The sequence below is a fragment of the Natator depressus genome, chromosome 7, assembly GCF_965152275.1.
Source record: "Natator depressus isolate rNatDep1 chromosome 7, rNatDep2.hap1, whole genome shotgun sequence".
NCBI lineage: Eukaryota > Metazoa > Chordata > Testudines > Cheloniidae > Natator > Natator depressus.
The window spans coordinates 45,787,290-45,813,472 of NC_134240.1; the positions used below are offsets into that span (position 1 = coordinate 45,787,290).

Here is a 26,183-nt window from a genome sequence, read left to right on the forward strand (position 1 = left end):
AATAACTCCAGTTCCTTTAGCCTCTCCTTGTAAGTCATGTGCTCCAGCCCCCTGATCATTTTCATTGCCCTCTGCTGGATTCTCTCCAATTTGTCCACAACCCTTCTATAGTGGGGGGACCAAAACTGGATGCAATACTCCAGGTGTGATCTCACCAGTGACAAATAGAGGGGAATAATCACTTCCGTCGATCTGCTGGCAATGCTCCTACTAATACAGCCCAGTATGCCATTGGCCTTCTTGGCAACAAGGGCACACTGCTGACTCACATCCAGCTTCTTGTCCACTGTAATCCCCAGGTCCTTTTCTGCAGAACTGCTGCTTAGCCAATCGATCCCCAGCCTGTAGCGGTGCATGGGATTCTTCCTTCCTAAGTGCAGGACTCTACACTTGTCCTTGTTGAACCTCATCAGATTTATTTTGGCCCAATCCTCCAATTTGTCTAGGTCACTCTGGACCCTATACCTACCCTCCAGCATATCTGCCTTGACTGTCATCAAGCCATTCTTTGACCTGTCCAATCAAGGGAAGGTTTGAGGCAGAGTGGTAATGGCTGAGGTAATTACAAATAAATGTCTTGAGCAAAGTCCTGATCATCCCTTCAGGGTATTTAGCATCTTGCTCTCCAGAAGGGAGACATTAACATTCCCCATCAATAATGCACCCCCAAACCTCCTTTCTGGGTTTCACCAGCTATGCACACATTTCACAGGACATAGTCTACAGCCCTCCTAGCACTTTCTGGATCTCTGTACATGAATTCTGGTGAGACTCTGTTGGTCCAGGCCCATGGTGTCCTCAAGAGGGTAGCCAAACCAGTCTCAATACAACACCTGTGAAGTGGGTGAAAAACACCTCCTGACAGGAAATGACCAAATCTGTTATTGGGTGGAGTCCATTTGGATTCACCAGACTGATCACCACATAGCTCAGTCTTGCTGATCTGGACATCATGAAGCAGGGCATGAGAAGAATTTAACAGCCCCTACCATAGTCGTGGCACAGAAACATAACATTTCCTTACACTGAAGTCCTCAGGTGGCAGGAAACTAGATCACGTGTGAGCCTTTATATTCTGATATTATTTTGTTAGGTCCCCTGCTGTTTCAGTGATGAACACTGTCTGGTAGACAATCAGTTGGTTTTGGATTACATTTTCAGAATATTTATTTATAGGCATTCCTATGATGCTTATCGCTGACTGACATCCACGCGAGTTAGTCCTGCTGCCACTTCCTGCTTTATTGTGATGGAGCTATAGGGACTCTCACATACTTTTCTAGTCAACTTTTAAATAATATTCCAAAATAAAAATGACTGTTGGTGCAGGTTAGGTTGTTGGGGGATAACACTGGGGTGCCTTCTTCTGATGTCACCTTGCCAGAGGGACACTTCTCCCATTCTTCTGTGTTAGTTTGGGGTTACTCTTCTGAGAACACCACCCTCGCCTGGTGGGGAATGGGGGACTCCACAGATGCTTCTGCACCCATTTCTTGATAGGACCAGGCCCGGCTGGAGCCCTCTTCTGGCAACACTGTCCGCACTGAGCACTCAGCCAATACTACAGGACTAGGGTACTCTCCTCGGATGCCAACGTGTCAGCCTGGCACGCATCTGTGACAGCCCAACACAAGGCTGGAGATCTCCTCCCACAGCACGACAGTAAAAGGCCGCTCGGTAAATTGCAAGGCCCCAGCCTTGGATGCTCCTCTAACAGCACCGTTTTGCCCGGTGGCCCTGCTCCGGGCTGCCAGCGTGTGGGATGTCACTCCTGTCCCAGCATTTTCTTCTGCCCCCCAGCATCCGGCTCTCATTTGGGCTGGCTGGGGAGCAGAGCTGGGAGGTAGCCCAGGGACCGAAGAGCCCCCTAAGATTGGCACGTTGCCTTGAGAACAGACTGGCGGTGCCACCTCAGGCTCACCCATGGACGGGCCTGGTTCCAAGGAGGGGCCAGCCCAGCGACCCCCCCAGACCAAGGCAGTGGCACCTCAGAGACCCCCCTCCCCTGCTGGTTAGGGTAGGGCCAACCCGGATACGCCCTCCCCCCCAGCGGCTGAGATGGCACCACTCCAGAGACCCCCCTTTGGCTGGGATGGTCCAACCCCAGAGACCTCCGCCCCCTGCTGGCTGGGGTGGGGCTACCCCAGAGACGCTTCCCCCCCGGGCCTGTGGCTGGGCCATCGAGGAGCCCCTCTATGCCGCCCTGCCCAGGCCCCCCCCCAGGGACGGGCAGCGCCACGCCCAGCGCGGCGCCCGCCCGCAGGCAGGCCGTGCCCGCGCACGCTCAGTCCCGCCGGGGCCCGCGCGCCTGTGTGGGGGCGGTGGTGAAGCGGGGGAGCGTCTTGCCGCCTGCCCGCCCGGGCGCGCCCCCGAGCGCCGCCTCAGCAGCGCCCGAGACTGAGCCAGGAGCGCACGGCCCCGAGCCGGCCCTGCTGCCACCGCCGCGGGGTGAGTTGGGCGCGGGACTGACCCCAAGGGGAGACGGGCCCGGCAAATCCCGGGGGGAGAAACGGGCACTCAGGGGATCCCCGAGCGGGGGTGCAGGGGGAGACTGGCACTCGGGGGATCCCTGCTGGCTTCGGGAGGAGACTGATACATTTGTTCGTCTCTATGGTGGCCCAAGTCCTCCTTTTCTTTTTACTCAGAGCTTGTAAACCCTTGTAGACCAGCCTGCAGGGGATCCCAGTGTGGTGTGGAAAAAGAAAAGGAGGACTTGGGGCACCTTAGAGACGAACACATTTATTTGAGCATAAGCTTTCGTGAGACTGACATGCGCTGGGCAATCCCGGAGTTTCAGCAGTGTTTCCCAAGGAGGAGGGTTGGAGTCCATGGGTCAGCAGGGTCTCTGGCGGAGTGGCATGCAGTGCGCCAGGAAGGGGACTCGCTGTGGGGTAAGTCTTGCTGGGCCAGGTGTTTGACTAGCCCCAAAGATTTCTGCATCTCTTTTGTTTGAGGAGGAGAAAATCTTTGAGGAACAGCCAAACAGTATGCCAAAGTTCTTCTGAGGGTGACCAGTGTCCCCTCCCGCATTGATCATCCCCCCCAAATCTCCCCCTCCCCCATGCCCTGGGCTCTCCTCTGTGTTTTTTCTCTAGCACCCATCACCATGGTATCTGGGTGTGGGAGATTCCTTACAGTGCAACTTTCAGGAGAACCCAAACGGTATTTAAAATAAAACAAACCCACATTTTCTCTAGCTGTGAACACAGGTGTTTGTTTATCAATCTTTGAATGGAAGCAAAAATTGATAATAACCAACATTTACCAATTTAAGCGAAGGCCCAAGAGTCTGTAATGAGCTTGGACCTCATTTGAATTAAAAATTCCAGTCCACGCTAGTCAGGAAAAGCAGGCTGGCAACAAACGTGATTCACCTTGATTTGAAATCAGTATTGGATCCCAGTGGCATCAGGGCCCAAGGGCTCATTCCACTCCAGTTGCTTAGTCCTTACCTGAAGCCATAATCCTCTGTTTGTGTCATTACAATTAGCTGAACAGTTGTCACAGGAGATTACTACTCAGGTACGGAATAAGAATCTGGAGTGGGCAAACTCTGAAAGGAGCAGAGAAGCTGTTTTGATCCCTGGAATCCTAGAAACAGTCCCCAACTGCCTTCCCCTTTCCTGCTGGTTAAAACATTGACACCCAGGCAGCACTGCTGCCAAAGTGTATGTGTTCCAAAGTTTTCCATAGAGCATCAGTGGCTCTTTAAGGAATGGAAAGAAAAATGCTTGTTGGCTTCCCAGACTGTGCACGAGCACTGTGACCTCATCAGGCTGGTACACGTGAACCAGGAAGCAGAACACAACTGAAATAAACAAGACAGGTTGGGAACTTGGGAGAAACTGAACAGCTGTATGAGTAGAGAAGGGGGTGAATGGGATTTGATAACAGATTCCAGTTGCTGGGCTCATCAGTAACCTCTGTGCAGTGGATGAGCTGGTTAACTACCTGGGGGCTTGGTTCACTTTCCTCTTCCTAATTTTTGACACGCACAGATTGTAGCCCTGTCTCAATTGTTCTGTGTGGCAAGCTTCCTTTCTTCTTTTTCTTTTGTGTGAGGCTTATGTGTGCGGGTGTGGTGTAATCGGTGTGATTTGATTACTAACATTTGTATTGAGTAAGCTTTAGAAACAAACAAAAACATAGGACCAAATTCTGCACCCTGTTACCTGAGGGTAAATCCAGAATAACGCCTGAACATAGCCATTATATGAACAACATACCCTCATATCTCAATGTCTGTACTTTGACCCGTTAACCTTCTACCCTCAATTGGGGATATTGCAGATTATGTATTCTTTACGCCATCAGATCCTAAACCGAACTTTGCATCCCTTGATAATCTGTACATTATTCCCTGATAACCAGAAACTTCTATGCTTGAAGTGAGCTGTAGCTCACGAAAGCTTATGCTCAAATAAATTTGTTAGTCTCTAAGGTGCCACAAGTACTCCTTTTCTTTTTGCTTAAACTCTGTATGGTTTTCTTTTTATTTTAACATCATCTTAATAAAATATTGATTTCAATGGAGTTCCTGCAGATTTGCCCCAGATTTAATTGATAGCAGAATTTGGCTGAAGTTTTGCCCCTTTGCTCGCTGCCCAAGTATGTACCCAGGAGGTCTGAGCAGGCTTGTTGTCAGGTGGCTAGCTTGAGCCGCTGCCTATGCGACCTAGCCATGTTGCTATTTTTAGCTGGAGCAGAGTTAGCATGAATCTGTCCCCTGCACTGGGAGGCATGCTCCCAGCTGCAGAGTGGACATATCTTGAGATGCATTGGTGGAGCTGGGAAGGTTTGCAGAGCACCCCTTGTCATGGACTCACGGGTCGTGCCCACTCTTAGCCCCATGCAGTCCCTGGAGGGAACCCCTTTCAGTGAGACAGCCGTTCTCGGGGGTTAAGCCCCTCCACCTCCTGGAACTGCACATGACTGTTTCTCGCTGTGGGCCCCCTCAGGGAGTCCACTCGCTCTGGACCCCCATGGCCTCCACTCCCAGAGGGAATAATACAACCCTGTTCTCTAGACTGGAGTGACTCTCAGCCAGCATAAAACAGGAGGGTTTATTGAGTGTCTGAACACAGCATACGAAACTCTCAGGGCCCTCAGGTCTGGCCTCCCTCAGAACAGTACATCTGAGTCTCCCCTGCATCCAGGTGGGCTCTGCCTGCTCTGTCTCTCCAGCCCAGAGCCCCCCTGCTTCCTAGCTGGGCATCTGATATCACCGGCCCCAAACCCTGCCTGTGTCCATTGTCTTCTATCCAGGTAAACAGGGCCTCCTCTCCTCTCTTCTGTCCTCTGGCTGGAACCGCGTGGTCAGGTCACCGGAGTCCTCTCTTTACAGCCCATTGTTCTCCCACTGTCCGGAACTGGCTGTGGATCCTGAACTAGGCCTTCAGGTCACCAGTCGCTGGGGTATCCATTCTCCAAGACATTGGCTGGGGTCCCAATTTCCATCGCCGGTCCTCTGTAACAACAAACTCCCTCTCCCATCACCTCTTTAAACGAGTAACAACCAGGTAAACTGAGTCCCACCCCCTCTGCATGCAAACCATTGGAAAAAACAAGGAAAAAACAAGAAAATCCCCCACTTCATCACACCCCTCTGTGCTATTGCTAGCTCAAGCCATGCCATCTGGCCTTTCTTGTCATGAAATGTTTGATCTTAGATTTTGGAAAGAAATCTCTGAATCTTTCTTTTTAAATTCCTCTCCAATCCTGAAGGGAGATCTGCAGCTTTCCAAGGTGATCTTTTTCTGAATGGAGTTCCTCAGACAGCTCTGATGTGGCTAAACAATCCCAAACTAAGGGGACATGCCATTCATCTCAAGCGGGCAGGGGGTTGGGAGTCATTGTTTGGAATCAGCGATCCTGATTCCTTTCCAAAAGGGAGCACAACAACCCACGTGTAAAGTGGTTGGGGTGGCTGTTTATTTCTAAAGTGTGTATGTGTGTGGGGGGGTGGTTTTCATGCTGCAGTTATTAATAAAGGAAATAACGATACTATCTCCCTCCTGTTTTAGGAACGTGGATCCTTGGTCAGGACTCTAGCAGAGACCATGAGCTGTTGCTAGTCTCTAGCCTTCTGACTTTCAGGTGAGTAGGAACATAAGACACAGTGGGTCAAATTCACCCCAGTCTAATCCCCCTGCAGTGAGTGGATTTAGACCAGGGATGGATCTGGCTGACTTTGAAGTGTTTGGTCTTGGCTGTGCTTGCATTGATGAGGATAGCAGCAGGATTTGTGGTCAATGTGAGGCTGAATAAAGAAATGGCCAAGATGGAATTGTTTTTTCAGAGAAAGTAAATTTGTCCAATGTAGTTAAAGGGGTGCTGCTGAACTTTAACTTGGGTCCCAAATTTAGTTTCTGTTCAAAACCCCATGAGCATAGATATGGGGTTTTGGGGAAAATAAAATCAAACTTTTCTTTAGTGTATTTGATTGAAACTTTCCCCCTAGATTATTGGAAAGCTAAACACAACAGTAGCCTGCTTGTGTGTGAAAACCAGCCAGCAAAATTCACCACGCTAGTCTCTTTGCTCTGAAGTGAAGAGAAGACAGAAAGCAAACAGCACAAATGGTGGAAAGTCAGTCACCATTTTAAAAGCTCTTTCAGATTTAAAAATCAGGTGAAGAAATAAAGCAATTCTACCTTGACAGTGCCTCTTTAACATATGAGGACGTTTACATTGTGCCTTTCGCTTCTGGCTGTGGTATGGTTAGAGTGATCTGGTTTTGGGAGGGGTGTGAAGCACAGTTTAAAGTCATGTTGATCATACTCCAGCCCTCTTTAAGAAGTGGGCCGCTGCTGGCAGAGACAAGAACTGGAACCCCAGAATTCTTCCTGAGTTATTTGGATTGGGTCACCTCCACCTCCATCTGAGTAGCTTAAGATGTATCATGATTACTCAGAATTCCCTCTTATCCCTCCTGCACATAAAGGCTATTCCCTTCCAGGTGCTAGTATAGATACCTGTCATCAACACATACCAATCTCAGACTGGCTGGGTCTTCATATTTATGGCATCAAGGAAGATGGTGTGAATTGAGAATCAAGCCTAGGTCAGAAACAGGGTAGCATTGTCCATTGTGTGTAGTTCACAATAGCCATCATCAGGATGGAGTTAAACATTAAAAATAACTGATTATTTGTGAAAAGACAAGGAGTACTTGTGGCACCTTAGAGACTAACCAATTTATTTGAGCATAAGCTTTCGTGAGCTACAGCTCACTTCATCGGATGCATACACGAAAGCTTATGCTCAAATAAATTGGTTAGTCTCTAAGGTGCCACAAGTACTCCTTTTCTTTTTGCGAATACAGACTAACACGGCTGTTACTCTGAAACCTGTGATTATTTGTGAGTTACAAAAAAAAAAAAAAGTGGGCCTCTTCCCACAACGCTCTTTGCCAATAGGCGAGATGAGAAACAAATGATCTCTTACATTTTAGTCCTTAACCTTCTGCCTTGTCCATTGTACCATAAATAAATCCTCCAGTGTCCTGGATTCCCAGCCTGGTTAGGTGTTGATCTCGCCTGGTTACATCTCAGGAAAGGGGGTGGAGCACCAGTGCTCTTCTGGTAACTGAGTGATAACAAACAGTGTCTTCCAATCCCCTGGCCGTTTAACCTCTTAATTCCCAAGAGGCATTCAGGTGGCACAGTTTGCATGTGGTTACAAAAACTGAATGGTCAGCAGGGTGTGGGGTTAATTTGTTGAGTGCTTCTGAGCTGGCCTTAGTTGCATTCATCAGCTGTGTGGAAAGCAGAGGAATTGGAAGAGGAGGGTGGCTGATGTTGCTGGAAAGTAGCTTTGAAGCAGACCGCTGTCTCCTAAAGTTGGCTTAACTCTCCACTTTCTCCTCTTTAGTTTGTGAGGGGAGTTTGAGGCACCAGGGGCCATGGCGGACTGGGTGCTCCTTGGACTGATTGGGGCATTGCTTGTACTCCTGCTGCTGACTCTCTTTGGCTTTGCCATCTATTCGGGGCTCTTCTCGGAGGTGGTCGTGAGTACTGGCTCGCCCCCCATCCGCAACATCACCCTGGCATACAAGTTCAAAGTGGGGCCCTACAGCGAGTGTGGCAAGCTCTTCATGGAGAGCTGCAGCATCTCTCCAAAGCTCTGCTCCATCGGCGTCTACTACGACAACCCTCACACGGTAAGAACCAGATGGGAGCTCTCTGGAGCTGGCCAGGCCTGGAAGCCATGCTGCTAATACTCCTCCAGGATGGGCATACAGCTGTGGGAACTGGGCGGAGCTCTGAAATATGGGCCTCAAGTCTGTATATGGCAGAGAGGCCCCAAGCTGCTGGGGATCTCAGGCTAGTTTTAGGCATCCCAATAGATGAGTTCTATAATCCTCTGGGCTAGGTCTCATGGAGTTTCAATGGAGGCACTGTAGGGACAGGAGTCTGAGGAGGACCAATTGCAAGTGTTGAGGAGTTCTGTTTCAGTGGGGGAGCAGAAATAAGATCTCCATATGACCCCTGCTGGGTAGAACACCCCTATAATTCTCTATGGAGTGGGGCTGGTGTACTAAACCATGGGAGTAAAGCATTGGATGCCAGATCTCCCTGTAGATGGAAGCGCAGCCTTCTCTTCTGGGCCGCTGTTTGATATTCTCTGTGGTTAAAAGCAAATTGTCTCTTCCTCCCACTACATGCTTGCCTATGCCTGGTTTCTGAGCCTTCGCTTACCTACCCCACCTCTGGCTTGCGAGGTGAGGTTTGAAGAGATTTATATCCCCAGAAGTGCTTGAGACTTTCAGCCTGCACTTTTCTGCTGGTGCTTGCTAATTGCAAGATCAGATGGTGAGTTCTGATGAGATCCTAAGCCTAATACGGGCTTCCCTGTAGAATAAAATGGTTCCCTCTGGCTCAAACTCTTCAGGTGGTGGGGAGAAGATCACTGTCTAATGGATGCTAGGCAGCAGGTTAGTACCTTAGATTCTGAGATTGACCTAGTCCAGATGGCCAGTAAACCAACCTGAGTCTTAATTCCCAGGGGGATAAGTAGGATGAGTGACTGACTTGTTAAATGGCATCTGCCCATGATAGACACACAGTCTCACAAGTGATTCAGCAACACCCAATGTGACCTGTCAAGAATCCTGGGCGAGACTTGCCAGCAGCTCTGTGTGTGTGTGCTGGGGAGTTTGGGCTGTTGGACTTAGAGCTTAGACTGATAGCTCCTGCTTGGCTTTTCTGGTCCCTGCTGAGCTTGGGCGACGGTCTTGTGGTGCAGGAAGCTGCCTTGAATGTACGAGGCCTACCCCTGTTTTATTGTTGGCTGTTGGTGCCTTTAGACAAGCGTAACGTGTCGCTCAGCCTGACTGTCAACATTCCTCTCCTGTTAAGGGGACTTCATCCACTTACACCTCACACTTCTGTTTGCAAACATTCTACCATCCAGCGTTACCAGGGTCCCTGCAGCCACTCCTGCTGGAGGAAATGGGAGGAAAAGAGCCTCTGGGTGCACCCGTTTGTTCAGTTTGTGCATTTAACAGCACTTGTCGTGGAGTCAACTTGGTGGCCCTAAGCCGCTCTAGCAGTCCCCATGTCTGCCCCTTGCCTGGCCCCTTTACTCTCATTGTCCTGTAGCTCCATGCAGGCTGTGGGAAGCAGAGAATAGCCACAATGCAGTAGACTCCTGCCCCAGACTTGCCACTTTCCTCTCCATGCCTCCAGGATGGGAGCAGAAACGGGTGCTGACGAAGACCCCGTATGCTGGCTTTATGCCAACATGGCAGGGGGTGTGCGTTGGTGGTTGTTTCTGCCACCTGTAAAGTGTGGCACAGTTGGGCTGAGAGAGAGAGGGACTCCAAGTGGGTACAAGATTGGGCTGGAATAGAGTGGTGGCACATTTGGTGCTGGCAGGGGATCTGAGTGGCTGACTGCCCTGCGCTGTGACCGAAGGACTCTTCCCAGATTGTAAATGCTGCTGGAAAGCTTTGTCATCGTTTTGGCCCATCGCTGACTACTGGACATTAATAGGTTGTTTGTGGATAATCTCCCCTCCCTGAGTTCCGAGGTGCCGAGCGTCTGCTCTTGAGTCAGGCCCACATTCACAAGTTGCACCTCTTGAGTTACGGGGAATGAATATTCCACAAGTGGTAGCAGGAAAATCAGGACTTTCAGTACAGGGCCTCTCTTCCCAGTCGATCAGCCTTCAGGTTTACAGCCCTTCCTCTCCCCCTTCTCGCTGCAGCTGTCAGCCCTCTGCTTCCCCGACTTAATTCTGCAGTTGGGGATTGTTGACGTTGTCCTTGTTCCCATGTCAACGCCCCATGACATCAGGAACTAGAGGGTTGTAATATCACAGCAGGAGCTGTTGGGAGGATGAACCCCTTATTCCAACATGAATCTCTTTAGTAACAGCCATGGGAGCATGCACAAGTACTAGCCACGGAGCTTGCTCTTGGGAGAAATTTCCTATGGAAGGCGCCTCCAGCATGGCCGTTCCTCTTTAAACAGCAAAGTGTATATCTGGCAGCTTTCAGTCTGAGCAGGGAAGGGAAACAGACTCTGGATCAGTCGCTGGGGTCAGCAGCATGGATGTGCTAGGAGCTGTTGAGAAACCCCTGCTCTCTCGGCATACTGGGGGTCCTCTTGTTTCCCCCCATTATCTGCCTGCTGGCTCCCTGGCTGCCTCCTGGGGAGACATCTTTGGAATCAGTTTAATTTCTTTTAGTGGGGTTATTTGATGTCTCAGACCCTGCTTCAGCCACCTCTGTGGTGGAACGTGGCAGCTTTTTAACAGTGCCCAGCAACGCTACACAGCAGTTTAGTACAGGAGACGAAGAAGGATACTGTATGGAATTGGGCCAGGACTTGGGGCAAACAACCCCTCCTCTTTCAAACAGTGCCACAAGGGCCTTAGTGACTACAAATGGTCAGGACCTAAGGGAAATATATGGTTCCTCCAGCAGCAGAGACCCCAGCCTCATGCTGGGCCAGGGGGCCAGCGTTAACGCCAGGGGCAGAGAGCTCCACCTACTGAATGGCCAAAAGAATGAGGAGTACTTGTGGCACCTTAGAGACTAATAAATTTGTTAGTCTCTAAGGTGCCACAAGTACTCCTCGTTCTTTTTGCTTATACAGACTAACACGGCTGCTACTCTGCAACCTGTCACCATGAATAGCCAAAGCAGACTTTACAGGCAGGCTGGGCAGCATAGTGGTAACCCTGAATCTCTCCTGCCGATGTTGTTGGTTCTGAGCCATGGTATCTGCACCACTGCTGGGACAATTCCATCCGCCATGCCACAGATACCCAGGGAGAGCAGCGCCCTGCCCCTGGGAAAGGTGCTTAGCTCAGGCTGCTCCTCTTTTACTGCAATAACATGGAATCTCAATGTGTATTAAGGATAAGAAGCAGCAAAATGTTGTTGGACTTTACACTGAGCCATTGTTTAGCTGGAGTTTGCCAGGAAAGAGCTTCTGAGCATCTGTGAAACATTCATTCAACAGGGCTGCTCTGGTCATATCTGCACAAGTCTCACCTCCCCAGCCCCCCCATGGTCTGCACACATCCTTCCTCCTCCTCCCCCCTTGTGGTCTGCACATAGCACTCAACACATCTTGTTAGGAAAGTTTTGTAAAGGTGCCTTTGAAAGCTGCTTTCTGCAAACACAGTTCCACTGGCTAGTCCCTCGTTCACCCAGTTCTGCCCCATCCCTGCCAGCTGGCATCATCGCATTTGCAGACCTCTGTTTTACACCCCAGGTTCAAACAGGATTTATTGCCCTTGGGTAAGCTGACATTCTGCCTCCATAAATTCCCCCTCCAGCTTCGATGGGTTGCAGTGTCATCTTGGTTGGTGCCCTGTTCCATCCCAGAGGTGGCTGCATTGCAGGGTCCCTAGGTCCAGTCTCCGTTACTGCTTTGGGATCTGTTTGGCTCTGGCCATGTCAGATCATTCTCCACTTGTCCAGCAATGCCCTAGCTGGGGAAAAGGGAAGGCACCCTTCATGCTTCACAGAGGTGAACTGGCTCTCCAGGGGGAAGAGGAATGCAGGGGCTCTGGGGTGCACTCACAGCAGAGCTCTTGGATAACTAATCCCAGCGAGGAGCGATTCTCCAGTCTCCTTGTTAATCTGGAAGGACTGAGCTCAGCCCCGCACTGAGCCCAGAGCTCCACCCAACACGTTGGCTTCTTAGTGCTGCTTCCGCTGGGGGGATGTGGGGCATGTACATTGGGTGGCCTTTAGGAGGATCTTCCCCCATTTCTGTGAGCTGGTTGAGCTCCCACCTCTCCACATCAGTTTTCCTTCTTGGTCTGAGGTGTCCCCATGGGGCATCGCCAGCAGCAATGCCAAGTGCTTTGGGTGCTGAGTAATAACAGGGAGACCTTGGTCTCCAGCGCTGTCCATCTGGCACCATTCATTGACGTTCAGGATGTGATTCTGGGCAGGGCTGAGCACCACAACCCCCCTTTGATTTCAGTGCTGCTTGTTGTGCTTGTGGGAATTATGATTTATATTGGTGTAGTGCCCAGAGGCCCCAGGCAGAATCAGGGCCCTGTTGTGCCTGGTGTTGCATGATATTATCGTTAATAATACTTTGCACTTCTACAGCATCGTCCATCCAAACACCTTCAAACACTCAAGTTGTACACAAACAGTGCATCAAAGCACCCATGTGAAACAGGGGGGTGGGATCCTTGTTTTACTGAAGGGGAAACTGAGACAGAGAGGGGCAATGTGATTTGTCCAAAATCACACAGCAAGTCAATGGCAGAGCTAGGAATAGAACCGGGCACTCCCGACTCGCAGTCCTCTATTCCAGCTACTGGATAACAACCTGCTGGAGAGACCTGGTCCATTGCCAGGTACAGTGCAGTGCTTGATGGGAGCACAGCACCCGAGATGCCTGCCAGCAGACTTTCAAAGACAAGTCAGGCCAAGCTATTGCAGCATGATCAAAAAACTCCCCATGGCATCAGCCTGCGTGAACGAACTCCTTCGCCAGTGCCCGGGCTGTAGATGAAAGGCAGCTGCTTGCCCTCTTCCACGGGATAAGGAAACTGGTTTTGAACAGGGTGTTGCAGTTGGGACGTGAAGCTGCCCCAGTAGAAAGAGGGGGATCTAGGTGGAAAATAGATTGATTTGTGGTATGATTGTCCCGAAAATAACAGTGCAAGCAAGTAAGATGAGGAATGGCTCAGGGAGACAGAAATGGTCTCCACCGTCTGTGTGTGTGCCCATGGTTGCTAGGAAGAGGTGACAGGGTGTGTGTGGTTGCTAGGAAGAGGTGTGGGTGGCATGAGGACGCTCGGAATGGAGGGGTGTGGGTGGCATGGGGCACTTGGAATGGAGGGGTGCGGGAGGCATGGGGGCACGTGGAATGGAGGGATGCAGGTGGTACAGGTATGCTCGGAATGGAGGGGCACGGGGCGCTCGGAATGGAGGGGTGCAGGTGGCTGGCAGGGGGCGCTTGCAATGGAGGGGCATGGGAGCATGCGGAATGGAGGGGTGTGGGCGGCATGGGGGGCGCACGGAATGGAGGGGTGTGGGCGGCATGGGGGGGCGCACGGAATGGAGGGGTGTGGGTGGCATGGGGGGGCGCTCGGAATGGAGGGGTGTGGGTGGCATGGGGGGCGCTCGGAATGGAGGGGTGCGGGTGGCATGGGGGGCACACAGAATGGAGGGATGCGGGTGGCTGGCAGGGGGTGCTCGGAATGGAGGGGTGCGGGTGGCTGGCAGGGGGCAGTACAGACGAATAGTGAGGAAATCCATCACTCTGTGGATCTGCAGTGCTAAACCCTCGCAGAGGGCACAAAGAGTGCCCAGGTACTGGCAAAGCACATGGCTGTAGCTGTGGCAGTGGAATGGCTACAGTCTAGACTGTCACTCGGTCAAACAGCTGGCATTGGCTGGGGAAAGACTGTTTTCCTCACAGCCACCCTTCAATCCTATCTGTAAAATTACCTGGATTTTGTGCAGGTACTTCAATATTTGATCCTTCCGCTGGCGTGAGCTGCCCCCATCCATCTGAGGGGGAGTTGACTCTGAAGTCTATTGATGGCAAGTGAAAGGGACCTATTCCACTGCTAATTATTTTAACAGAAACACCAACCTAGTCTGCGGCTGTGGGTGAAGATTGAGTAGAATACTGCCATTTACTGCCCTCCTCCACCCCCCTCTAACGCCTGCAGTGAGGCTCCATCGCCCTTCCCCGTTGTTTCCAAAGCAGCCAGGCTTGGGCGCAGAGGCAGCAGGAAGGAAGGGAGGTCTGCGGCCTGTGGGACACTGGAGCAGGAGGGAAGCTGAGCAGAGCCCAGGTAGGGGATGGGAGATCTGTCTGTGCTTTACTCTGAAGAGGCTGGACTCAGGTGGCATAGGTCTCTCCTGCCTGTGGGCCTAGCTGATTGTAATGGGTTAGTCGGAGAGGCCAAGCTCTGAGGCTTCTCTCCATCCAGCCCAGGCATGGGCCTCTTGTGTGCTTCACTGAGAGACTTCTGCCACTGCCATCCAGCTGGGGAAAATGTCAGGCCCAATCCCCTCTGGCTTTTCCCAGCTTACAGATCAGCAGAGACTTGGCTGGGAGCCCGGCAGGTGCCACCCCCAAGCCATTTCTTTTTTCCGGAATTCTAAACAGCAGCTGGAAGGGCTGCTGGAAGCAGACCCATCACCTCCCCCTGGTCCCTGTTTGCCAGCAGGCCTCTGGCTGTTGGGGAAACCTGAAAATCTGGCAGAACAATGAGTGCTTGCATGGACTTTTAATCCCCACTTATTCCTTATGAACAAAGGAGAGTGTGGTCATGGTCTTAGAACAGCGGGACTAGAATGCAGCATGGGCCACCAAGCCTTGTTTTAAGAAGACATGCTGATCTTCCTGTTGGAACACATCAAAGCAGCTCCAACCGTAGGGGGTGCTGTGGGATAAAGACAGCTTTGTACATTTCACTTGGTGGCTGTTTTCATTCAAGTAGCCCCGCTTCTGAGCAAAGACCGAATTGCCAAGCGCTGGTTCTAAGACACTCTCTGTCTGTTGCTCCTCACCATGGTATTGTTCCTCTGGGATGGGTTCCCCTGGCCCAGGCGGGAATAAGCGAGGTTGCTCCTACGTGAGTCTAAGCTGATTTTTCGGGCCTGTCCAGGAAGGACAGGCTGTGAGACCTTTGGAGGTCCTTGGAGGGAAGGTGCTGTAGAAACAAAGGAGAGGGCCAGAATTGTTTCTTCAGGTATGTTGGCAACAAGAAGAAAGCCAAGGAAAGTGTGGGCCCCTTACTGAATGAGGGAGGCAACCTAGTGACAGAGGATGTGGAAAAAGCTAATGTGCTCAATGCTTTTTTTGCCTCTGTCTTCACTAACAAGGACAGCTCCCAGACTGCTGCGCTGGGCATCGCAACATGGGGAGTAGATGGCCAGCCCTCTGTGGAGAAAGAGGTGGTTAGGGACTATTTAGAAAAGCTGGACGTGCACAAGTCCATGGGGCCGGAGGAGTTGCATCCGAGAGTGCTAAAGGAATTGGCGGATGTGATTGCAGAGCCATTGGCCATTATCTTTGAAAACTCGTGGCGAATGGGGGAAGTCCCAGATGACTGGAAAAAGGCTAACGTAGTGCCCATCTTTAAAAAAGGGAAGAAGGAGGATCCTGGGAACTACAGGCCAGTCAGCCTCACCTCAGTCCCTGGAAAAATCATGGAGCAGGTCCTCAAGGAATCAATCCTGAAGCACTTACACGAGAGGAAAGTGATCAGGAACAGTCAGCATGGATTCACCAAGGGAAGGTCATGCCTGACTAATCTAATCGCCTTCTATGATGAGATTACTGATTCTGTGGATGAAGGGAAAGCAGTGGATGTATTGTTTCTTGACTTTAGCAAAGCTTTTGACACGGTCTCCCACAGTATTCTTGTCAGCAAGTTAAAGAAGTATGGGCTGGATGAATGTACTATAAGGTGGGTAGAAAGTTGGCTAGATTGTCGGGCTCAACGGGTAGTGATCAATGGCTCCGTGTCTAGTTGGCAGCTGGTGTCAAGTGGAGTGCCCCAGGGGTCGGTCCTGGGGCCGGTTTTGTTCAATATCTTCATAAATGATCTGGAGGATGGTGTGGATTGCACTCTCAGCAAATTTGCGGATGATACTAAACTGGGAGGAGTGGTAGATATGCTGGAGGGCAGAGATAGGATACAGAGGGACCTAGACAAATTGGAGGATTGGGCCAAAAGAAACCTGATGAGGTTCAATAAGGATAAGTGCAGGGTCCTGCACTTAGGACGGAAGAACCCAATGCACAGCTACAGACTAGGGACCGAATGGCTAGGCAGCAGTTCTGCGGAAAAGGACCATTTGGGCTGTATAAGTAGGGGCATAGCGAGCAGATCGAGGGACGTGATCGTTCCCCTCTATTCGACATTGGTGAGGCCTCATCTGGAATACTGTGTCCAGTTTTGGGCTCCACACTACAAGAAGGATGTGGATAAACTGGAGAGAGTCCAGCGAAGGGCAACAAAAATGATTAGGGGTCTGGAACACATGACTTATGAGGAGAGGCTGAGGGAACTGGGATTGTTTAGTCTGCAGAAGAGAAGAATGAGGGGGGATTTGATAGCTGCTTTCAACTACCTGAGAGGTGGTTCCAGAGAGGATGGTTCTAGACTATTCTCAGTGGTAGAAGAGGACAGGACAAGGAGTAATGGTCTCAAGTTGCAGTGGGGGAGGTTTAGATTGGATATTAGGAAAAACTTTTTCACTAGGAGGGTGGTGAAACACTGGAATGCGTTACCTAGGGAGGTGGTAGAATCTCCTTCCTTGGAAGTTTTTAAGGTCAGGCTTGACAAAGCCTTGGCTGGGATGATTTGATTGGGGATTGGTCCTGCTTTGAGCAGGGGGTTGGACTAGATGACCTCCTGAGGTCCCTTCAAACCCTGATATTCTATCATTCTATGATTCTTATTGGCCTTAGTGCTGAACTTCAATTGCAGGGAGCTGGGGGCAGTTACAGAGCTCCTGTCCCTTATTCCACTGGGTGCTGAAACCCTCCTCTCTGGACTATTATCATTATTGTTATTTGTATTACGCTAGCCACTAGGATCCCTAGGCATGGACCAGGACCCCATTGTGTCAGGCACTGGACAAACACAGCACAGCAAGATGGTCCCTGCCACAAGGGGCTGAGAATCTGAGTAGAAGGCAGGAGACAACCGATGGGTACAGACAAGGGGGGAGAACATGGAAACAGTGAACCAACATTGGTCTGTGTGATAGGCTGTGGTCTCAGCACACCAGCCGCCCAGGCAGGGTCCAGTTTTACATGGGCAAAGGAGAGCGTTCAGGAGGGTTTTGAAGTGGAACAAAGAAGGGGCTTTACAGATGTTTATGGTGAGTGCCCCCCGAGCATGTGGGGCAGCATGAGGGAAAGCAGGCGCGTGGGTGATGGAGACTGGCGCGTTGGGCCCATTGGAGGTGAGCGTCAGCAGCTTGCTAAGGAACGAGCGTGCCCCTGGCCGTAGTCCGGTCTCTCTCCGTGTTAGTGCACAGGGTGGGTGTGCAGGCAGTGTTCTTGGAAGACAGCCCTGATCAGAAAGGGGAGGCCCTGAGACGCTTCTGCTTGCCTTTGGCTGTTTCTTAGCCTGCCACACTCCAAGTGCCATTCCATTGTGCATCCTCAGCACCATCGTCAGCTGTGTCCTGAAGCTGCCACCATATAGAAAACTCTGCAATATGTTCTGCGTGCTCCTGCCAGCGTTGCTTGGGTTTGGTCCTCTCTTGTCCCTCTTTTTGTAGCAATACTTGTGTAAAAGAAGGTTTATTATTTACTGAAGGGTTGGGCTCAATCCTGGAAACCCCCATGTTGAAGTCAAAGGGGAGCTGGGTCCTGTCACAGAGTGACTGGCCCTTTAAGGGGAGATGTGTCCTGCTCCACAGGGGATACCCTTTAATCATCTCCCCAGGTGGAGGGAATGAGCAGAGGCAGGTCATGTGGCTAAAATCCACCTTCAGATTGGAGATGAGAGAAGGCTGTAGTGGAAGGGAGATTACAGATAGGAAACCCTGGGAGGTGCTGCATGATGTAGAGCAGGGAGGACTCGGAGGAACTGGAGGGCTTTGTGAGCTGCTCTACAGCAAGAGATGTGCCTTAGCTCCCAGGTGAGGCTGGGGGACAGCCTGCATGGAGCTGGATCCAGTGAAGAAGGCTGGAGTGGGGAGAACAAGCCTGCCAGAGGAACGCCTCAGCAGGCCCAGGGCTCGGCAGCTGCTGAGGGTTGGGAGCCAGCTAGGAAGGTTGGGGGAATTCTTGTTTCCTTGTGACCTTTGCTAATAAACCCTGGCCCCAAAAAGGGATGTGACTCAACATATGAAAGAAAGCCTGTGCCAAAGGTATTGGGAAGCCCAAGGGGGAGGGAACTGAGGCAGCTGCTAGCCCAAAGCCAGCTCAGGTCTGCCGCAGCACTGCCTGCCTGATCAGCTGTAAGAGTTTCTGCCTAAATGCTTGGTTCTCATGCAGTAGCAGGGTGCTGGGTTTGGGTTCCCAGCTCTGCAAGGAGCTGGGCGTGCCCCTGCCACACTGTGCACCTGGCTCACGCTGAAATAAAAGCCCAGCTGAGATCGGATTCCACTGGAAAACCTCTTTGGGAAACAGCAATGGAAGGTTTAGTCCTAAAGAGGAAGGAGACCTGGTGGTTAGAGAGCCAGTCTGGGAGACCTGCTCCTTTCCTGTCCCTGGATGACCTTGGGCAAGTCATAGCTGCTCTATGCCTCAGTTTCCCATTTGTATGTTGGGGGTTGTGAGGACACAGACATTGGGATCAGGAGGCGCTGCGATGGCTGCTGTGGAGCTGGGGGCCCTATGTGTACCTGACACAGAACTAGCTCTACATCTCTCAGTTCCGCTCCATCGAGCTGCGCTAGAACTGGGAAGCAGCAAGGTTCCCGCTGCCAACAGCCGAAGGGCAAGCAGGAGCCAGCACGGCAGAGCAAACAGCCCAGATGTGCTTCTCAGTGCCACCCCTGCACCAGGTACGTCTGGAACGTCATCACTTCACGGAGAGCGTGCCTGGTAGGGGGGGCAGCAGCGGAGGTTTGTCCGGCCCCACGTACCTGGTACGTTGGGCAGTGCTTAGTGATCAAACAGTCCGGTGGGGCTAAGGCTGCTGATATCAGCTGATAAAATGGAGTGCGTTTCACTGGATCCCTTCCTGGAGGTCGAGAGTGCATGACTGGGGCCATGCTCTCAGCTGGCACCTGTGTTTGTGCCTTACAGGGCACATCTGCCCCACCCCCTTCCTGGGGCCAAGGCTCCCCAGGGCCCGTGGAGCCAATGTGGTGCTGATGGGCGGGGATGAGCCAGCGCAAGGGGATGAACACCTTTTGCGGATCATGTGGCACGGCTCTGGGGGGCAGGCTTCTGAAAGTGGGGAAGTGGATCAGGGCCAGTGGATCCAGCCATTCTGCCTTGCAGGGAGGGCTGAGGAACAGCCTTCGGCCCCCATGACACCTTCCTAACCAGTCCCTATCTCAAGTGCCCATTTCAGCCCAGGGAAAGGTTGCCCTGTTGTGTGCAGATGAGGTCCTTGTCCCCCGGATGTGCCCAGTTGCTGACTGCTGAGGCAGGCTTTGCAGTGCAGGATGAGAGAGGCCTTGGCTAAAAATGTGCTCCAGGGACACCATCCATCTCTGATGTGTCTGTAGTTCCGGACCAACCGGCTCCCAATAGATCAGCTGTCCCCCTCGGGGGTGCTGCCTCTCGCCAGGGCCCCGGGGAGCCTCCAGAAATATTCTTTTCCAAATTGGGACTGCAGAAAAGAAGGGATCTTTCCCCACCCTGCTGCCCCCTTCCTATGTTCCCACTCATCCCTCCTCCCTGCCTCTGGGGTAATTCAGAGCCTCCTCCCCAGAAGGAACCCACTGCTTGGTAATAGAGGCTGCTCCTGTTCAGGGCTGGCCCAGTGTTCCTGATGGTGGCCAGTGGCCAGAAATAGACGCCTTTGTCATGAGACAGTGGAAATAGCTGGCTGGCTGCCTGCCTGGGGCTCTGTGGGCAGAGGATGCACTCTCTCTGAGCGGCTGGGGGCAGGGAGGACAGTGGCACCTGCCATGCTATGGGGGAAAAGGGCCCTGGAGTCCAGCGCTCTAAAGTAGTACTCTGTTCTAAGCTGTTTAGATTCCCCAACCCCCAGAAGGCAATCCTGTTGGGTGTGGGCGGGTTAAGCACCAGGTGTTGGGCCCAACCATTGGCAGCAACAAAGGGTCAGTTACCTCGTGCACATAGGGCTTAGGAGATGTCAGGACAGTCCATAAATGAGGGGGTGTATACACCCAGAAAGCGGGTGGGGTGTTGCTTGGGGTGTCCCAAAAGGTGTAACTAGGAGGAAGGGGAAGAATGTTAACTAAAGAGTGAACAGAAGGAAAAACGTCCTGCTAGGGTTGGGGATCTCTTAGGCTGTGGAATTGTCTCCCCAAGGAAGAGGGGAGAGGCCCCGTTGCTTGATGTGTTTCAGAGTGGTCTGGATAAAGCTCCAGTGAATGTCTAGCAGAGACTGATCCTTCCCAGGCTCCTGATGGGTGGATGAGATGATTCTCTGAGCACTGCCCAAGTGTATAGGACAAACGCAGACACTGCAGTCATGGCTCCAATCCCCAAAGCCTGATTTTCATGCACTCACACATCCACCCATCTGAACAACTTGCGACTTGTTTTCTTGGTTCAGTGACTTGACGTTTGTGCAGACATGCAGGATTTTAGAAGGGGAGGGAATGGCCGTTCTGGATCTCTGTTAATATTGGTTTGCTATTTAGGCTTAGAAGGAACACGAAGACATAGGCATTCCAGGCTGGATCAGACCCAGGGTCCTTCTAGCCTGCTGTCCTGTTTCTGATAGGGGCCAGCACCAGGTGTCGCAGAGGAAGGTGTAAAAACCCTGCAGTAGCAGATAGGGGTAATCTGCCCTCACATTAGTCTCATCCTGGTGTCTAAGGCCTGGTCTACACTACAGAGTTAGGTCGATGTAAGGCAGCTTACGTCACCCTGGTTGTCAGTGTGCGCACTACAGCCTTGCTTCCACTGATTTAAGTGCCCTACTACACCAACATAATACCTCCACTTCCATAGGGCCTATGTCAGCGTAGTTAGGGCGATGCAGTGTCTGTGTAGACACTGCATTGCTTACATGGGCTGCTAACTGTCATTCTTGTCAATTTCACGGGTCCATGCTGGAGCTGTGAAATTGACAAGAAGCTGGGCTGTCACTGTGGAAGGGGAGGGGCTCCAGCTAAAGCCTGGCTGCCCCTGGGCTTCCCGCTTCCAGTTGACATGCAGCCGCCCTGCTCAGAGCCTGACTGCCCTCTGGGTCCCACTCTCAACCCAGCTCTCTGCCCAGGCTCCCCATTCTGAGCTGGGCTCTCTCCGCTCTGTACTTAGCTCCCTGCCAGGAGCCCAGCTGCCCCTGGGCTCTCAGCCCCCTCCCGCCACTGCCCCTCTTAAGTCAGTGTAAGTGCTCCTGGTGAGGACGCGCACCATTTACAGAAGCAGGGTGGTGTGGACATCAACCACCACAGTAATTACCTAACATAGGTCGACTTGCATTTCTAGTGTAGACATGCGGCTTAGCCCCTGACGCCCGAGGTTTAATATCCCTTCCCAAATTTTCATGTTTAAGAACAACTGCTCTGGTTCTTCTTGTTACCCATAATCATGTCCAATCCCTTTTTTAATCTTGGTAAGTTCTTGGCTTCACCGACTTCCTACGCCAATTACTTACTGCATGGCTGAATTAGTTTGTTACCTGTTTGTTTGACTGGCTGCCCGAGTTGAAGCAGTAACTGTATAGGAGCAAAAAGAAAAGGAGTACTTGTGGCACCTTAGAGACTAACAAATTTATCTGAGCATAAGCTTTAGGTCTCCTAAAAGTGGCAATTCTTCAACAAAAAAACTTCAGAAACAGACTCCAACGAGAGACTGCTGAATTGGAATTAATTTGCAAACTGGACACCATTAACTTAGGCTTGAATAAAGACTGGGAGTGGATGTGTCATTACACAAAGTAAAACTATTTCCCCATTTTTGTTCCTCCCCCGCACTGTTCCTCACACATTCTTGTCAACTCCTGGAAATGGCCCACCTTGATTATCACTACAAAAGGGTTTTTTTTTTCTCTCCTGCTGGTAATAACTCACCTTACCTGATCACTCTCCTTACAGTGTGTATGGTAACACCCATTGTTCCATGTTCTCTGTGTATATAAAATCTCCCCACTGTATTTTCCATTGCATGCATCTGATGAAGTGAGCTGTAGCTCACGAAAGCTTATGCTCAAATAAATTTGTTAGTCTCTAAGGTGCCACAAGTACTCCTTTTCTTTTTGCGGATACAGACTAACACGGCTGCTGCTCTGAAACCTGTACAGGAGCACTTCATGTTGCTGGGCAGTGATTTCTGTCATTGTACGATTGTTTAAATGTGAGGCACCCGTAAATTTGTGTGTGTGTGTGCTTTTGTTTTTGACACCTGAAGTAAAAAATAAATATTCGATCACACCACTGCTTCACGATATGATAGTTGCACTGTTATGCCTGTCATGACCCTCAGGTCTCAAGCCTGGGGTAACAGGGAGTGGCCCCTCTCAACCCTCCACCTGTTAGCCTGGGACCCATGAAGCTCAGCCCCAGTTTGAGGCTCCACCCCGAGGTCCTGTTGGCAGAGTCCTGGAGCAGCTGATTGGCCTGCTGGCCCTATGTAAGCCAGCAGCAGGATTGGAACAGGAAGCTGTTTGAACTGGGCTCCATCCTGCTCTGGACTGTTGTGCCTTGTGTTTCCGGCTCCAGCTCTGGCTTGATTTCCTGGCATCCTGAGCCGGCGTGACTCCTGGCATCTGGCTCGTGATTCTGATCTCCAGTTTGTCTCCTACCTGTGATCCCTGGTATCCTGACCTAGCCTGACTCTGGTCCCAGTGTGTGGTTCTGACTTCCTGGTATCCTGACCCAGCTGACTCTGTCTCATGACTGTGGACTGCAGCTCTGACCATTAGGTCTGGACGCCTGTGACCTGGCTGTGACAGCCTCATGAAAGGTTGAATTATTTGCTACTGACGTTAACTAACCATCAAACAATCTTTGACATGCACACACTTAGTAGCTCCTACATAATATTTTCAGAATAATGGAGAAGGGATTTAACAGAAAAAAATTAAAATTGAATACTTTCAGTCCCAGTTGTAGAGGCAAGGTGGAAGAGGGAATATCATTTATTGGGCCAACTTCTGTTGGTGAGAGATTCAGACTTGCGTGCTCTCACTGATTTCTTCAGGTCACCCACTAGTCTCCTGGGATGCACAATGCTAATCCCAAATATAGGTCCCTATCGCCACCTGCTGGAGAAGGGATTGAACTGCAGTGCCAAAGCCACAGGGCAATCTTGGTGCATGTATTATTCAAAGTAAACAGAAGATTGCCTGCTAAATTCACTTAAAAATTAAAAAAAAAACTAATGAGCTGCCAAGGCTGTGCTGCTAGCAATTTGCTTTTTGTTTAATAAAATCCTCTACTTACAGCTTAATTTACTTCACTCAGTATTTATCTTTGTTTTATCTGCCTCAAAACAGGAATTGTGAGTACTTAAATAAAGGGATTGAAAGGATGTTTCATTTTCCTGGAGCTTGGCCTCTGCTGAAATGCTCTTTAGTCACTTCTTAAAGCAACAGTTTCAGAATTGTGACAGAGATTCCTGCAGCCGACAGCATTTGGGGAGACGTCTCTTCCATCTTTCAGACTCATCAGCACTTTAATAATAATTGAGCCCATGTCCCCAGGAATCAGTCCAGGATTGGACGCTGCAGACTATTCTCCACAGCTTTGTCTAGTTTTAAGTGATTCAAGCAGTGGGGCTTCTCTGATGATCCTTGGGAGACTGTTCCACAGTTGTATGTATCTCACTGTTAGTAAGCTTTCGCTGCTATTCTGGCCTAAATTGTCCTTTGCTCAATTTCAGCCGTGATTCCTAGTTATACTTTAAGGGATTGAATAATTCCTCTCCTTCCAGGGCTTTACATCCTTCTAGAAACAATAGTCACATCTGCCTGGATGGAGTGTTCTCTGTATGTTTTCCTAGCCTCGTCAAGACTGTGTGGGCTGGTGTAGTGTAGATCCCTGGCATTCTGCAGTTGGAGATCAATCTTTGAAAAAGCAGCTTTGGCTGTGAAGTGGGGAGTCAAGTTCCATCCCCCTAATGCTGGAATGTGTAACTCTTCAGGGAATCCAGAATGCTCAGCTGCGTGTCATAGGTCCTGCACTGCTGATGGAGTCTCATCTGGGTCAAGTGGCAGGTAATTTGGAGAAAATAAGGTCTGATGAGTTCTGTATCCTCTGTTGCCATAAAGTTCCAAATGGTTTGCAGTGTAGTGACAGCTCTGAAATCCTAGGTTGCCGGGAGATTGCTGCAGTCCACATGTGAATCTGTTTAATAGTGAATCTCTTTATTACAGGAATCAGATAACAATACTGACTGGTTTTTCACTGATCCTTCTTTTCCACAACTGGGCTCCATTCTCTGCTTAGCTCCAAAAATATGGTCTGAAGAAAATGTGGTGGTCTTTCCATAGCAGAGCTCTGCACGCAGGTCCCTCATGTGGCACAGGGTGGCAGCAGTGTGCTGTTTGAACCAGATCTTTGCTCCGTGGCTTGTTAGCTAGCATTGCTTGTGAGAGTCCCGTTGTACATTTGCAGCTGCCTTTAAAAAAAAAAGAATATTCTTATGCTGTGGCATCAAAGCGCATCTCTAGGAGTGTGTGGGAGTGAGGGGAAGGAAGGGCAAGGAATCCTGCAAGGTACAGATCCGCTACAGGAGAACAGCACAGGCAGTTGAGAGAGAGCGCACATAATTGGAGGCATGATTTCGAGCTGAATCAGGCTCAGATCACTTTGGAAAGTCTGGGGGCTGGCTAAAGGAGGGAGGGGGAACCCTCCTACCACTGGACCAGACTTGGGCCGCTTTGTGGTGGAGCCGCTTAGCTGGTTTCTCCTTGGAGCAGAACAGCTGGGGGATGTTTCCAATAGAGCCTGGGACTGGAGGAGGCCACGGGCTGCACTCCGGAGGCCCTGTTGGCCACATGAATGGGGAAGCAGGCCCAGTGCTGCTGAGCCCTCAGCCTCTGCATCCCAGCTGTCCTCCCCTTTGATAGCATCACTCAGGAAGTGAGCACCTCAGGCCTGCCCTGCTGCTCCTTCTCTTTTGACCCATGCTTCTTGGAAGGAGGCCCGTGTCCCACAGAGTCCCCAAGGCAGGTGAAGCTGCCATAATTACCACCCGACCAGCTGGTCTCTGAGTTTCTGTATTGTAGAAAGAGGGATTGGAGATGGGCACTGTAACCCACTGGTGTAATTTGCACCTTCCCTATGACTCACGCCACCCCCACCATGGAATCACATGCTGATTTGAGCAGATGCAGGCAAGATTTGTCACCTGAGGTGGCATGAGTTTGCAGGGCTCAGCTCTCTGTCCCTCACCAACTGTAGTTAAAGGAGAAACCCAGGACCAAGAAGGCACAGATGCCATCTCTGCTTCCCAAGCATAGTGAATTCAGTGCTGCCGAAAGGGGTTACCAGCCCTGGAGCCTGAAGTCCTCTCACTAGAGGGCAGGGAGAGCAAAGGTGGCAGCTGTGCAAAGCGTTGCTACGCAGCTCTGCCAACATGCCCCCATGGGGCATAGTGGGATACCTTTCTCCAGGGCCCAGTCCGTCCTTAACGCCTCTACTAAGCTTGGCAACGGGGTCACTGAGTGATTGTGTGATGCAGATACCAGTGCACTGGGAGCTAGCCTGAGATCCACCAACTCATTTCATGTAGGAGCCACAGACCAACATGCCCCAGTTTTGGTCTCTATTGGGCTGGATTTCATGGGGTGATCTAGAAGTGAAGGGCTCTCTCTCCCATTACCGTGAGCCAGCCTGTATCCCCCTGAGTTCTTTGCTCTGTTGTCTCCCCAGAGACTCATGAGGATCTGTGCTCCCAGGGGCTCCTGCGGTGTCAGGGATTGTGCAGCTATGATGGCTGTGTACAGTGTAATGTCCCGTGCCTGAGCTGCCCTGTCTGTCTGTATTGGAGGCTAGAATGCTGAGTGGGGGAGCAGGCAGAGATCTGAGGGTTTGGAAACAGCTAGTTGTAGGTCTGCAGGTTGTCTGTGATATCTGATTTCTGATGGCTGAATGTCAGGTAGTTGACCAATGGTTGCCTAAGGTGCTT

At 51.0% G+C, this 26,183-nt stretch overlaps 1 protein-coding gene across 1 annotated transcript in view; it reads left to right on the forward strand.

Moving 5' to 3' along the window:
• Positions 1–2,368: 2,368 nt before the first annotated feature.
• Positions 2,369–26,183, forward strand: part of TEX264 (testis expressed 264, ER-phagy receptor) — a 129,820-nt gene continuing 106,005 nt past the window's right edge. The window contains exons 1-3 of the mRNA XM_074959853.1: positions 2,369–2,448; positions 6,024–6,096; positions 7,873–8,161. Coding sequence (XP_074815954.1) covers positions 7,904–8,161 — 258 coding nt within the window. The 5' untranslated portion in view covers positions 2,369–2,448; positions 6,024–6,096; positions 7,873–7,903. The remainder of the gene's footprint in view (positions 2,449–6,023; positions 6,097–7,872; positions 8,162–26,183) is intronic.